We start from the raw sequence: 14,870 nt of genomic DNA on the forward strand, positions 1-14,870 counted from the left end.
AAACAGCTTTGTGACACTAGATATGGAAGATTGCTAGAAGAAGAAGCTCAAAATATCCAGTGAAGCAATGTTTCAATCTATTCCCCAACACTATCACTTTGTAGCAATTCAAATTCAGATAATTTACATCTCGATATCAAACCTTTAAATTTAATGCAACTGATTCTCCCCAGTTCTTTCCTATGAACTGTGAAGAACTTTTACATGAATGTTGGGAAACTGAGAGTTTAGAGTTTCTCAGCTTTTAATAACCTGCAGATTTCTAACTAAATATGTTTGGCCTGGAGGTTGCACAGACTATGGAGGGAAGGGAGACCCCGATGATCTTGAGTTGAGTAAGGCATTAGGGTACAAGGTAAGTAGGGTGCCATCTAATGGAGTTGTTTGGATGGCATGGGGAATAGTGGCTGTGTTGCGGCCAACAATGGTGTAGGGGGAGGGCAGTACTGGTGGCAAAGTACAGGGCTTCTGAGGATGGGATGTTTGGGCAGTGACAATGCAGGGGATTAAGTTGGATAAATGTCAGGAACTGTAGTGAGGGTCTTAAATGTTGGAACTTGGAGTGTGGGTGTTCAGGCCAGTGGTGGGAAGGGTCTCAGGTTCTAGGGGTACAGGCCAGTGGTGGCGGTAGAGGCATATGTTTATTCATTCTTGAGACATGGACGTTGTTGGCAAAGCAGCATTTATTGCCCCTCCCTAGTTGCCTCTTGAGAACTTGGAGGTGAGCTGCCTTCTTGAACTGCTGCAGTCCATGTACTGTGGGTTGACCCACAATGCCATTAGGGAGGAAACTGCAGGATTATGACCCAGTGACAGTGACAGAACAGTGATAGATTTTCAAATCAAGATGGTGAGTGGTTTGGAGGGGAACTTGGCTGTGGTTTTCCAACATACCTGCTGCTCTTATCCTTCTGGATGGAAGTAGATGTGGGTTTGGAAGGTGCTGACTGAGGATCTTTGGTGAAGTTCTGCAGTGCATCTTGTAGATAATACACACTGTGCTACTGAGGATCGGTGGTGGGTGGAATTGATGTTTGTAGTGCCTTATAGAGTTGTATAAGATCATGAGAGGCATGGACAGAGTGAATGCATTCAGCCTTTATCCCAGGGTTGGGGAATCGAGGACTAGAGGGCATCAGTTTAAGGTTAGAGGGGAAAGAATAAAAGGGAGCCTGAGGGGCAACTTTTTTACACAGAGGGTGGTACGTATATGGAAGGAGCTGACAGTGGGAGTGGTTGAGGCGGGTACATTAACAATATTTCAAAGGCATTTGGACAAATACATGGATAGGAAAGGTTTAGAAGGATATGAGCCAGGTGCAGGGGAATGGGGTTAGTGTGGATGGACATTTTGGTCAGCATGGACCAGTTTGGGCCAAAGGGCCTGTCTCCGTGCTGTAGGAATCTAAGACTCTATGACACGTTTCTAATTGCACAACACCCAATCCAGGAGAGCCTGTGCTCTACTTGGCTCCTCAGTATATTGTTCTAGAAGGTCCATGGTAAGGCAGTCCGCAAGGATCAGAGAGATTGTTTTAAGTGTCTTTGAGCTCATGAAGGCAGGCCCTGGCAATCAGAGGGTTGATACTCTCCAGGTAAAAACAATGACTGCAGATGCTGGAAACCAGATTCTGGATTAGTGGTGCTGGAAGAGCACAGCAGTTCAGGGAGCATCCAAGGAGCTTCGAAATCGACGTTTCGGGCAAAAGCCCTTCATCAGGAATAAAGGCAGTGAGCCTGAAGCGTGGAGAGATAAGCTAGAGGAGGGTGGGGGTTGGGAGAAAGTAGCATAGAGTACAATGGGTGAGTGGGGGAGGGGATGAAGGTGATAGGTCAGGGAGGAGAGGGTGGAGTGGATAGGTGGAAAAGGAGATAGGCAGGTAGGACAAGTCCGGACAAGTCATGGGGACAGTTACTGAGCTGGAAGTTTGGAACTCGGGTGAGGTGGGGGAAGTGGAAATGAGGAAACTGTTGAAGTCCACATTGATGCCCTGGGGTTGAAGTGTTCCGAGGCAGAAGATGAGGCATTCTTCCTCCAGACATCTGGTGGTGAGGGAGCGGCGGTGAAGGAGGCCCAGGACCTCCATGTCCTCGGCAGAGTGGGAGGGGGAGTTGAAATGTTGGGCCACGGGGCGGTGTGGTTGATTGGTGTGGGTGTCCCGGAGATGTTCCCTAAAGCACTCTGCTAGGAGGCGCCCAGTCTCCCCAATGTAGAGGAGACCGCATCAGGAGCAACGGATACAATAAATGATATTAATGGATGTGCAAGTAAAACTTTGATGGATGTGGAAGGCTCCTTTAGAGCCTTGGATAGAGGTGAGGGAGGAGGTGTGGGCGCAAGTTTTACAGTTCCTGCGGTGGCAGGGGCAAGTGCTAGGATGGGCGGGTGGGTTGTAGGGGGGCATGGACCTGACCAGGTAGTCACGGAGGGAACGGTCTTTGCGGAAGGCGGAAAGGGGTGGGGAAGGAAATATATCCCTGGTGGTGGGGTCTTTTTGGAGGTGGCGGAAATGTCGGCGGATGATTTGGTTTATGCGAAGGTTGGTAGGGTGGAAGGTGAGCACCAGGGGCGTTCTGTCCTTGTTATGGTTGGAGGGGTGGGGTCTGAGGCAGAGGTGCGGGATGTGGACAAGATGTGTTGGAGGGCATCTTTAACCACGTGGGAAGGGAAATTGCGGTCTCTAAAGAAGGAGGCCATCTGGTGTGTTCTGTGGTGGAACTGGTCCTCCTGGGAGCAGATCTGGCGGAGGCGGAGGAATTGGGAATACGGGATGGCATTTTTGCAAGAGGTAGGGTGGGAAGAGGTGTAATCCAGGTAGCTGTGGGAGTCGGTGGGTTTGTAATAAATGTCAGTGTCAAGTCGGTCGTCATTAATGGAGATGGAGAGGTCCAGGAAGGGGAGGGAGGTGTCAGAGATGGTCCAGGTAAATTTAAGGTCAGGGTGGAATGTGTTGGTGAAGTTGATGAATTGCTCAACCTCCTCGCGGGAGCACGAGGTGGCGCCAATGCAGTCATCAATGTAGCGGAGGAAGAGGTGGGGAGTGGTACCGGTGTAATTACGGAAGATCAACTGCTCTATGTAGCCAACAATACTCTCCAGGAGTGGCTGTGAAAGTGCCCATCATTCATGGGTTCATTCAGCTTTTAAGGAAGACCTTCCCTCCACTCTTGAGCAGCTCACGAGCCCCTACCCACAAGTAGCTACCGTGAGGCTCTCACAATGTCAGTGACAGTCTCTCTACAAGGAGACATCCATTCCAATACTTGCAGACATATAGACGACACTCAGCCTGTTGTTGAACTAAATCGGCTGCCTGGCATTGGGCACTACAGCCACTGCCATTCCATGACAATGAAGGACATGGAATTTGCATTGTCATTTTCCGAGCCCTCCCATCTCCAAGTCAGTCTCTAAGGGGCTAGTAACCCCCAATCAGCCTCTGTAAGGCTGTGGGAGGATTTAGCTTTGATCCTCTGAAATCCTGAGGAAGACCGTATCCAAATGTCAGGAGATTGAATATTGTGTGTTCCAATTTCTTAGAAAGACTTCCACAACGTTCAAATACTTCAATCCTTCAGACAAATTAACAGCAATTGATTTTTTTCTCCCCAGCAGCACATCACTCAGAGAATTCAGACAAAGCTTTCTTTGACGCAAAGGCATATAGCTTAAATCAAAAACAGAAAGATCTGTGGGTGCTGTAAATCAGAAACAAAAGCAGAAGTTGCTGGAAAAGCTCAGCAGACCTGGCAGCATCTGTGGAGAGAAATCAGAGTTAACGTTTCAGGTCCGAGTTCAGAGTAAGGGGCACTGGTTATATTTTATTGTGAGTGGTACCCCCTCTGTCATGAGCTGATGCCAAAGAGGCACCAAACGTTGCCAAATGCAGCCAGAATTGTGAATAATGTCAATAACCTCAATGAGGGTGAATAATGGGGTTCAGAGAGATGCTGCCTGACCTGCTGTACTTTTCCAGCACCACACCTTTCAGCTCAGACTCTAAATGTAGCCTTCTGCCTTGGATGGGGCCCCCATCCACACCCAAGGATAGCCAGTGGCTGCTGGACATCTGGATGCTTTCACTCCCAGCTTTTCAATTGGCTCTTGACGCTTCGAAATTTGTAGACACGTAAGCATTTTGCAACTCATTTTCTTAAACAACCACATGCTCCTGCCACAATCAAAGCTGCAGTGTGCAAAAATATTGCTCAAATTCCAGAACTGTATGATGGGCTGTAGTAATATCACTCACCTTCTGGTCTTGGCTACAGGCCAGAATCCAATCCTCTTCCTCGGGGTGGAACAGCATGCTTTGAATCTGAAAGCTTTGCCGGTATTTTTGATAGGTTGCGCCTTCATCTGAGCTGATGAGGACACTGCTCTCAATCTCTGGATCACTCACGAGCATTATCTATTCAAGGCAGGAGGAAAGAGAAAACAGGTCAGGGGAAAGGCTGAACTATGCAGACAGAAATGCAAAACTAGAAAAGGGTTTGTTTGTTTTGAGAATTTCATGATGGGAGGTGAACAGGGAAGAGAGGTGAATGAATAGTGACATTACAAATTGGTTGCCCTGTTTGAATTATAATTAAAATGTCACTGAAGAACAGATTCCTTTGAAAGTGCAGTAGTTGGAATGACCCGAAAATGCCCTTCCAACACATTTGCAGTCTGCTCTATATCAATGTTCATCTTGTACGCAGTGCGAGTACAAGGTGCTGCTATCACAGATGATTCTGCTCATTTCAGGCTGGTGCTGGGAATGTCATCATCTGATTATTTGTTTCGCTTTACAAAGTAAATCATTCAGTTGAAAGAGTCACGAACACAACAATGACAAAATTGCGGATTGTTTCATTCTGGCTTTTGCTCTTGGAATGCTTTGCTTGTGGAAAGACTTCCTCGTGCACCACGTGCAAGTATGGAGATGATGGGCAGAGTGGCCAGGATGCAGCAAGAATGTTCCTCATTCATGATTCTCAGATTGTACTCAGTACAAACTCTGTCCACCCATTTTGCTGTTGTGCAAGAAAAACAGAAAAAATAACTGAAAGAGCAATAAAAGAAAACAAATTCTCTCAATCCATCTTACCTCCTCAGTGCGCATTATAAACTCAAGATAAAAACTAGGAGCAGGAGGAGGCCATTCAGTCCCTCAAGCCTGCTCTGCCATTTCAATCGATCATGGCTGATCTCATCTTAGACTCAACTCTCTTTTCACACCTGCTCTCCATAACCCTTTAATCCATTACCAATTAAAGTTTTGTCTGTCTCCTCCTTAATTTACTTAATGTCCCAACATCTACCACACTCTGGGGGAGTGAATTCCACAGATTCACGACCCTTTGATATAGGTAGTGTTTCCTCATCTGTTTTAAATCTGCTACCCCTTATCCTGAAACAATGACCTCTCATTCTGGATTTCCCTCTGAGGGGAAACATCTTCTTTACATCTACTTTGTTGCTCTTCTTTAGCATCCTATATACCTCAATTAAATCTCCTCTCATTCTTCTTAATGATACAAATGCATTTCCATAGATCTATTTTCCTTCATCACCGTTATTTTAGATGGTCTTAGATGAGATTTAATGATAAATGTAAGAAAAGAAGTACTTTTAATGGTATGTATTGAGAAAATGCTAAATACATTTTAGTGTAGCATTACCAATATTGGTATTCCTGAAGATTTAATCATGGACCAATTGTCAATCAGTTTGTGCTATTTGATTTTAAAACACTGAGGAGGTAAGATGGATTTAGAGAATTTATTTTCTTTTATTGCTCTTTCAGTTATTTTTTCTGTTTTTCTTGCACAACTGCAAAATGGGTGGACAGGGTTTATACTGAGTACAATCTGAGAATCATGAATGAGGAAATTCTTGCTGCATCCTGGCCACTCTGCCCATCATCTCCTTCTCCTCATGTTTCTCTTTTTGTATATCTGTGAGTTTACTTCTCTCTCGTCCCTCTGTCTCCTGTATTTAACTCTTTCACACTTTGTGTTTCACTCTTTTCTTCTCTACTTCCATCTCCCAGTTTGTGATTCATCCTCTCCCTCCTAACTGAACTATGTTTTGTTCTCCCTCTCTCCCTCCCTCTTTCTCTCCACCTGTCTCAGTTTACTTTACCTCTCCCCTGCTCAGTTGTGATACTCTTTTTCTCTTCTCTCCCTCTCCCATTTTGCGCTTTTGCCCACTCTCCCTGACCATATTGTGCTCCACTTCCTCTCGCATTCCTGCCTGTGTTTCCTACTCTTCCAATCTGTGTTGCTCTCTCATTCTTTCTCCCTTGCCAGTCTCTCATGATTTGGTATTTCCCAATAATTTTTGAGGGACCCAATGCCATTATTTTCAAAAATGAAACAATATGTTTCCACATATTCAGAGAACAAGAGGAACCCATTATGGTTTGGTGTGATTAAGTGCAGGGAACATATTGAGGATAAAAAACCCTTCTCCCAAGTTACCAGCAGCTAGAAATAAATTGGACGTTTTAGTGGACTCCAGCAAAGAAACAGGGGAATTGGTGAATCTATTGAAACTACATTGCATTGCCATTTTTAATTGAATGAACATTAATTGTAGATAAGACATGAGATTGATACACATAATGCATTTGCCAAATAGTAAGACATAATTGTTGGGGTGGGAGTCAGTGTACGCTCTTAGCATATCATACCTGAGCATTGGAAAACATTTAAGTTCTACTACTGTGACTTTGTGGGCTCTCTGGTTTAAATAGAAGATTGTTGGACATACATCAGTTGCACCGTTGCTGCCACATACTGCTATCAGTTCTGGTTTATTTTTGCTTGGCAAGTTCAATGGATGGATCCACAAGCATGACCTTCCGAACATTGATCTAAGATCATAGCTGCTTTCTATAGTATTGTTGGGGAATGAATATCTTTCACTAATGTTATTTTACAAGATAATATGGTACAAAGTCATTTACTCTTATCTGAAGTTTTAAATATACCGTGAAAATGACCAACAGCTACACAAATACAGCAATAATGATTTATTAATATATTAATTACTATAGGTTACGGAAAGTAAATTAAAGCATAAGAAATAGGAGCAGCTGTAGATAACAGGCCCCTCAAGTTTACTCTGTCATTCAATCGAATCTCATCTTTTCCGCTGGCTCTACTTCTCACTTCTAACAGCATGGACCTTGATTCCTTTCATGCTCAAAGATCTATTGATCTCAGTTTTGAATATTCTAACCAACTGGGGTCTTGAATCTAAAATAAAGGAAACCATTAGAATGTGAGGCACGAATTAGTGAGGAGAAGTTGAAAAATCTTATGGGGGAAGGGGGTGAACTGCAGATAGTCAATGATCCATATTTAAACAAGATACACATGAATTACAACAATTATTCATTCCTGTCTAGCGCAAAAATAAGTTGGCTCAACCATGGCTTACAAAAGAAATTTGGGTAAGTATTAGATCCAAAATGGAGACATAAAATTGCCAGAAAAAGCAGCAAGCCTGAGGTCTGGGACAAATTTAGAATTCAGCAGAAGGGGAGAACTATTTGAAATTAGAGAATGAGAATCAAATTTCAGGGAACATTGAAAGAGACTGTAAAAGATGAATATGTGAAGTGAGAAAGGGCATTAAAGGCAATAGAGCTCACTTACTGTCAGACGTTGTGGGGAGCAAAAAACAAAGGTAGAAGACTTGAACACACAGTTTGGTTCTATTTTCACAAAAGAGGGCACAAGTAATTCTCCAGAAAAGTTTGGAAGCCAATGGTCGAGAGAAAGGATATGATTGAAGGAAATCAGTATTAGTAAGAAAATTGTGCTGGAAAAATTAATTGGTTTAAATGTTGACAAATCTCCAGGCCCTGATATCTACATCCCAGAGAATGAATGGAAGTGGTCCTGAAAATATTGGACTGTGGTCGTACTCTGTAACATTCTGCAGACTCTAGAGCAGCTCCGACAGATTGGAAGGTGGCAAATGTAACCTCACTATATAAAAATAGAGGTAGAGAAGGAACACAGCCCAGAATTACAGACCAATTAGCTTGACGTCAGCAGTGGAGAAATGCGAGAGTCTATTGTAAACATGATTACAGAACATTTAGAAATTATGACCCGGATTGGAAAAAGCCAGCATGGGTTTCAGAAATGTGCAACAAATCTGGAGGTTTTGATGATGTAACAAGTAGAATAGATAAAGGAAAACCAGTGGTGTTTTTGAATTTCCAGAAGGCATTTGATAACGTCTGTCATAATATATTGGTGGGGGGGGGGGGGGAAGGGGGAAGAGTGAAGCACATTGGCTAGTGGGTAATAAGTTATTTACATGCATGCAGATAAAGCCTTCAAAATGTAACACTTACAGTCAATATTTCAGTGCTTTCAAAAACAAGTCTAGAAAGGAGAGAAAAATAAATGCTATTTTCTATCAACAAAGTGTAGTGTGACACAGGGACCCAGAGCAGAAATAAACCAATTCAAAGTGATTGGGGAAGAGATGAAGTTCTTAGTCTTTGTGACTGAAGCTCTCCTATCATAATGGTGCCCAAATTAAATGTGTCAGCAAGACTGTGGAATTGACTATCACAAGTGTGATAACACTATTTGTCTCATCCTATATTGAGACTGGATGACTGCAGTGAGTGAACTGGCCACACACAATTTGTCACAAACATTGACTTTCTGAAAGGACATTGGCAACTTCTATTGACTGTTAGAGCCTATGAAATATTGGTTTTTGAAACAATGGTTAGACTTGATCAGTGCAAAGTCATTCCATTTGGAATGGCAAATGCACCAGCCACGTTCCAATGATTAACCAACTGAATCACTGAAGATCACAAGACCAAAAGACACAGGACCAGAATTAGGCCACTCAGACCAACGAATTTGCTCCACCAATTGATCATATCTGATGTGTTCCTGAACCCCATCCTCCTGCCTTTCCCCTGTAACCCTTGCTCCCCTGACTGATCAAGAACCTGTCTCTACCCTAAATACACTCAATGGCGTGGCCTCCACATCTCTCTACAGCAGTGAGGTCCACACATTCACCACCCTCTGGCTAAAGAAATTCCTCTTCATCTCAGTTCTAAAGATCGTCTCTTCGCTTTGAGGCTTTGAGGCTGTGCCCTGGGTTCTAGCCTCTCCATTGGTGGAAGCATCATCTCCAAGTCCACTCTGGTAAAAACAATGACTGCAGATGCTGGAAACCAAATTCTGGATTAGTGGTGCTGGAAGAGCACAGCAGTTCAGGCAGCATCCAAGTAGCTTCGATGCTGCCTGAACTGCTGTGCTCTTCCAGGACCACTAATCCAAGTCCACTCTGTCCAGGCCACTCAGTATTCTGTAAATTTTAATCAGATCCCCTCCTCAACTTTCTAACCTTTATCAAAGGCAGACCCAGAGTCCTCAAATGTTTCTCATATGACAAGCGCTTTGTTCCTGGGATCATTCTTGAAAACCTCCTCTGGACTCTCTCCTAAAGCCAACACATCTGTCCTTAGATATGGGGCCCAAAGCTGCTCATAATGTTCCAAAGCAGTCTGACCAGAGCCTTATACACCCCCAGCAGTGCATCTCTGCTCTTGTATTCTAGTCCTCTTGAAATGAATGCAAACATTGCATTTGCCTTCCTAACTGCCACCTGAACCTGCATGTTAATCTTAAAAGAATCCTGAACTAGGACTCCAAGTCCCTTTGTGCTTCTGATTTCTGAAGCCTTACCCAATTTTAAAAAAAGTCTATATGTCTATTCTCTTACCAAAGTGCTTTACTTCACACTTTCTCACGTGATACTTGATGTGCCACATCTTTGTCCACTCTCTTAGCCTGTCCAACTCCTTATGCAGCCTCACCACTTCTTCAACACTATCTGTCCCTCCACCTATCTTTGTTGTCATCTGGAAACCTTGCAACAATGCCTTCACTTCCTTCGTCCTGCTTGTTAATGTATAACATGAATAGTTATTGTCCCAGCACTGACCACTGCAAATCTTCACTGCCATCCTGAGAAAGACCCCTTTATCTCCATTCTCTGCCTTCTGCCAGTCAGCTAATCCCCGTTTTCAATGCCAGTACCTTTACCCTAACACCATGGGCTCTTACTTTATTTAGCTGTCTCCTGTGTGACACCTTGTCAAAGGCCTTCTGGAAATCCAAACAGATCATGTTTATTGGCTCTCCTTTGTCCAACTTGCTTATTACTTCCTCAAAGAATTTGAACAGGTTCATCTGACCTTCCCTCGATGAAGCAGCACTAACTCTGCTGTTTTTTGCCATGCACTTCCGAGTACTCTGCAATCCTTAGTGATGGACCCTAAAATCTGACCAATGACCAAGATCAGACTAACTAGTCCACTGTTTCCTACTTGCTGTCTCTCTCCCTTCTTAAAAATGGGTGTTACATTAGCCATTTTCCAGTCCTCTGTGATTCTCTCTGACTCCAGTTATTCCTGAAAAATTGCTACCAATGCCTGTACAATCTTCTCAGCTATCTCCTTCAGAACTCTGGAGTAGAGGGTGTGAGCTACAAGGAGAGGCTAGAAAAACTTGGATTGTTTTCTCTGGAGAAGCGGATGCTGAGGGAAGACTTGATAGAAGTCTATAAAACTGTGAGCTGGATAGACAGAGTTGACAGTTAGAATCTTTTTCCCAGAGTTGAAATGTCTAATACTAGAGGGTTTGCATTTCCGGTGAGAGGGGGAAAGTTCAAAGGAGATGTGCAGGGTGAGTTTTTTTTACATAGAGTGGTAGGGATCTGGAACACACTGCCAGGGTGGTGGAGGCAAATATGAGAGGGGCATTTAGGAGACTTTTAGATAAGCACAAAAATGTGCAAGGAATGGGGGGATGTAGACCCAGGGCAGACAGAAAGATTTAGTTTAATTTGGCATCATGTTCAGCAAAACACTGTGGGCTGAAGGGCCCGTTCCTGTGCTACATTATTCTATGTTCTAACTGTGAATATAGTCATTCTAGTTGGGGTGTATTACTCAATGTTCAGCTGCCCCAACACTTTATCCTGAGTGATGGCCACTAGATTCATCTCTGCCCCTGACTCTCTTGAAGTTCTGGTTTGCTGCTGTTGTCTTCCACTGTGAAGACTCATGGGAAGTACCTATTCAGTTCCTCTGCCATTTCTTTGTTCTCCATTGCTACTTCTCAGGCCTCATTTTCCAGTGTCCAATGTCCACTCTCGCCTCTCTCTTTCCTTGTCAATATTGAAACAAAAACTCTTGTAATCTTCTTTAATATTGCCAGCTAGCTTACTCTCATATTTCATCCTCTCCTCCTTTATTGCTTTTTTTTTTAGTTATCCTCTGCTGTTTTTTAAAGACTTCCTAATCCTCTAGCTTCCCATCAACCTTCATCACATTGATGTGTTTCCTTTGCTTTTGTGCTGTCTCTGACTTCCCTTGTTGGCCATCTTTGCCTTGTCCTCCCCTCAGGATGTTTCTCCTTCCTTGGGATGAATTTCTGTTGTGCCTCCCAAATTCCTGCCATTGCTGCTCCACTGTCTTCCCTGTTAGGTTCCCCTTCCAATCAGTTCCAGCCAGCTCTCCCCTCACGTCTTTATAGTTAACTTTTCTCAATTGTAATCTCATTACCATTCCAGCTTCTCCCTCTCAAATTGCAAGGTGAATTCTATCATATTGTGGTCACTGCCCCTCAGGGTTCCTTCACTTTAAACTCTCTAATCAAGTCTGCCCCATCATCAAATTCAGAATTGCCTGTTTTCCAGTGAGCTCTGCCAACGCTGCTCCAAAAAACACATCTCATAGACATTCCATGAATTCCTTTCCTTGGGGTCTACAACCAACCTAATTTTCCCAGTCCACCTGCACATTGAGGTCCCTCACAATTATTGTGATAGTGCGATTCTTACACGCCTTATCTCTCGATTCATTTTCTTCCCCACAACTTAACCACTGCTAGGTGGTTTGTACATAACACCCATCAGGGACCTTTTTCCTTTGGAATTCCTTAACTCTACCCATACAGAATCCATGCCTTCCAGGTCTGTATCACTTCTTGCTATTATTTAATTTAATTTCTTACTAACAACACAACCTTGCCCATCTGACTGTCCTTTCAATAGGAAGTGTATCCTTGGATATGTAGGTCCCAGTCCTTATCCCCTTGCAGCCACGTCTCTGTGCTACCCAATACACTTTCCCAACCAATTCCAATCTGCCCTCCAAGCTCATTTACTTTGTTTCGTATACTGCCTGCATTTAAGTACAACACCCTCAGTCCTATATTGACTGCCCCTTGTCAGAGTTTTCCCCTTATCTGCTGTGACTGAAGTTAGATTCCTGATCCTTTCAATACTCTAGAACATAGAAAAGTACAGCAGAACAGGCCCTTTGGCCCACAATGTTGTGCCGAGGTTTAATCCTAATGTAAAATACATTAACTAAACCTACACATGCCTCAACTCACTGCTATCCATGTGCATATCCAGCAGTTGCTTAAATGTCCCCAAACTTACAAGATAATACATGGCTTAGAGAGGGTGGATGCTAGGAAATTGTTTCCGTTAGGCGAGGAGACTAGGACCCGTGGATCCAGCCTTAGAATTAGAGGGGGTCATTTCAGAACAGAAATGCGGAGACATTTCTTCAGCCAGAGAGTGGTGGGCCTGTGGAATTCCTTGCCGCAGAGTGCAGTGGAGGCTGGGACGCTAAATGTCTTCAAGGCAGAGATTGATAAATTCTTGATGTCACAAGGAATTAAGGGCTACGGGGAGAATGCGGGTAAATGGAGTTGAAATGCCTATCAGCCATGATTGAATGGCGGAGTGGACTCAATGGGCCGAATGGCCTTACTTCCGCTCCTATGTCTTATAGTCTTATGGTCTTATGGTCTTATGACTCTGTTTCCACCACCACCACTGGCAACGCATTCCAACAACTCTGTCCTCTTGTTCTGTAAAACTTAATAACCTCTGCTAATCCAAGGGATATGACTGCCTCCTGAAACACAGCTTCCAGGTAAGGATTATGTAACTGTATTGTTTACATTGCTGACTTAGTTATTTTTAATTAAAATATTTACACCACTTAACTGAGCTGTTCGATCAGCTGCAAGAAGACAATTTGGTTATGAATTTAGCTAAGATTGCCAAGACAAAGGAGATTTGTTTGTCCCAAGCTGTAGGACAAGGCCGATGAGCACCGAGACAATGAAAAATATGAAGGATATTAGATTTACTTGCGCCGAGGAAAAGCGTTGAAATTTTGAAGAAGGGATTCGAAAATGTCAACTTTGTTTTTTTTCTCCATAGATGCTGCTGGACTTGCTGCAGCAATTTCTGTTTCCACGTGCTTGTAACTCTGTGCCGCGTTTGCAATGAGTGGATTCTGTCACAAGTTTTTTTTAAAAAGATTCCCTACACTATCGGAACAGGCCCTTCGGCCCAGCAAGTCTACAAGGACCCTCTGAAGAGTAACCCACCCAGACCCACTTCCCTCTGACTAATGTACCTAACACTATGGGCAATTTATCTGACCTACACATCTTTTGGATTGTGGGAGGAAACTAGAGCACCTGGAGGAAACACACACAGACATGGGAGAATGTGCAAACTCCATACAGACAATTGCCCAAAGCAGGAATTGAAACCAGGTCTCTGGTGCTGTGAGGCAGTAGTGCTAACCACTAAGCCGCCGTGCCACCCCTATGTACATCAGCATTATTGTTGCACCTTTTACAGACTTGTAAAAAGGCAGAAGGTTTGAATGGACACAAACATATCAAAGTGCCCTTGATAACCTGCAAGTTGTGTTGACAACCACATCGGTTGACAATCACAGGCTTCATGATGAGAAACCATTGAAACTGGTTGTTAATGTCAGCAACATCAGAACGGGGCCTGTTTCACTGCCAGATGATAAGTTGGAGGGTGAACTGCCTATCTGTCATGTTTCAAAGGAATTGACTGCACGCTAACAAAATTATTCCACTGTGTTTACTGAAACATCCGGTCTCCTGAAAACAACAAAAGCTGGAAGTCAGAATGGGTCAGGCAGTATCCATAGGCAGAGAGCAAGCTAACGTTTCAGGTCTAGATGACTCTTCATCAAATTTGAGGCTCTGATGAAGAGTAATCTAGACTCAAAACATTACCTTGCCCTCTTTCCATGAATGCTGCCTGGCCTGCTGTGATCTCCAGCATTTGTCACTTTGCGTACAGATTCCAGCATCTGCAGTAATTTGCTCTTACACCGGTCTTCTGTTGGTTCTATGGCATTTTGAAATACACACCAACACAACATGGAAGAAACTTACTTACAGCATCACAATCCTTTGATGTTCATAGAAAGCATTCAGGACAAAAACTTGTGATTATTTCAATAAAACTTATTTCTCCAACTATATAATTTGAATATTATTCACATTGTTGTGGTTCTGTTCGCTGAGCTGGGAATTTGTGTTGCAGAAGTTTCGTCCCCTGTCTAGCTGATATCCTCAGTGCTTGGGAGCCCCCTGTAAAGTGCTTCTGTGATCTTTCCTCAATATACCGGCCACTGCAGCGGAACTGGCAACCGGAAGCGGCAAATTCAAACCACTACAAATGCCGGAGGAAAGATCACAGAAGCGCTTCACAGGAGGCTCCCAAGCACTGAGGATGTCACCTAGACAGGGGACGAAACGTCTGCAACATAAATTCCCAGCTCGGCGAACAGAACCACAACAACGAGCACCCGAGCTACAAATCTTCACACAAACTTTGAATATTATTCACATGTTTTGGAAAAGGTATGTGTAATGGATGTTTTATCAAGAGCACATTTGAAGGAAACTGTTGGAAAACTGTTGGAAAATAAGACTGCTGTTTAACTTACTGTGCATTTATACCAAAGTGTTAC

The 14,870-nt window shown here is 43.6% G+C and overlaps 1 protein-coding gene across 3 annotated transcripts in view; it reads right to left on the reverse strand.

Moving 5' to 3' along the window:
• Positions 1 to 14,870, reverse strand: part of LOC140463298 (VPS10 domain-containing receptor SorCS1-like) — a 1,204,408-nt gene that overhangs the window by 384,269 nt on the left and 805,269 nt on the right. For all 3 annotated transcript variants that reach the window (XM_072557066.1, XM_072557065.1, XM_072557064.1), the window contains exon 4: positions 4,254 to 4,412. In XM_072557066.1, the coding sequence (XP_072413167.1) occupies positions 4,254 to 4,412 (159 nt within the window). The remainder of the gene's footprint in view (positions 1 to 4,253; positions 4,413 to 14,870) is intronic.

Source organism: Chiloscyllium punctatum, chromosome 38 (assembly GCF_047496795.1).
Source record: "Chiloscyllium punctatum isolate Juve2018m chromosome 38, sChiPun1.3, whole genome shotgun sequence".
Classification (NCBI taxonomy): Eukaryota; Metazoa; Chordata; class Chondrichthyes; order Orectolobiformes; family Hemiscylliidae; genus Chiloscyllium; species Chiloscyllium punctatum.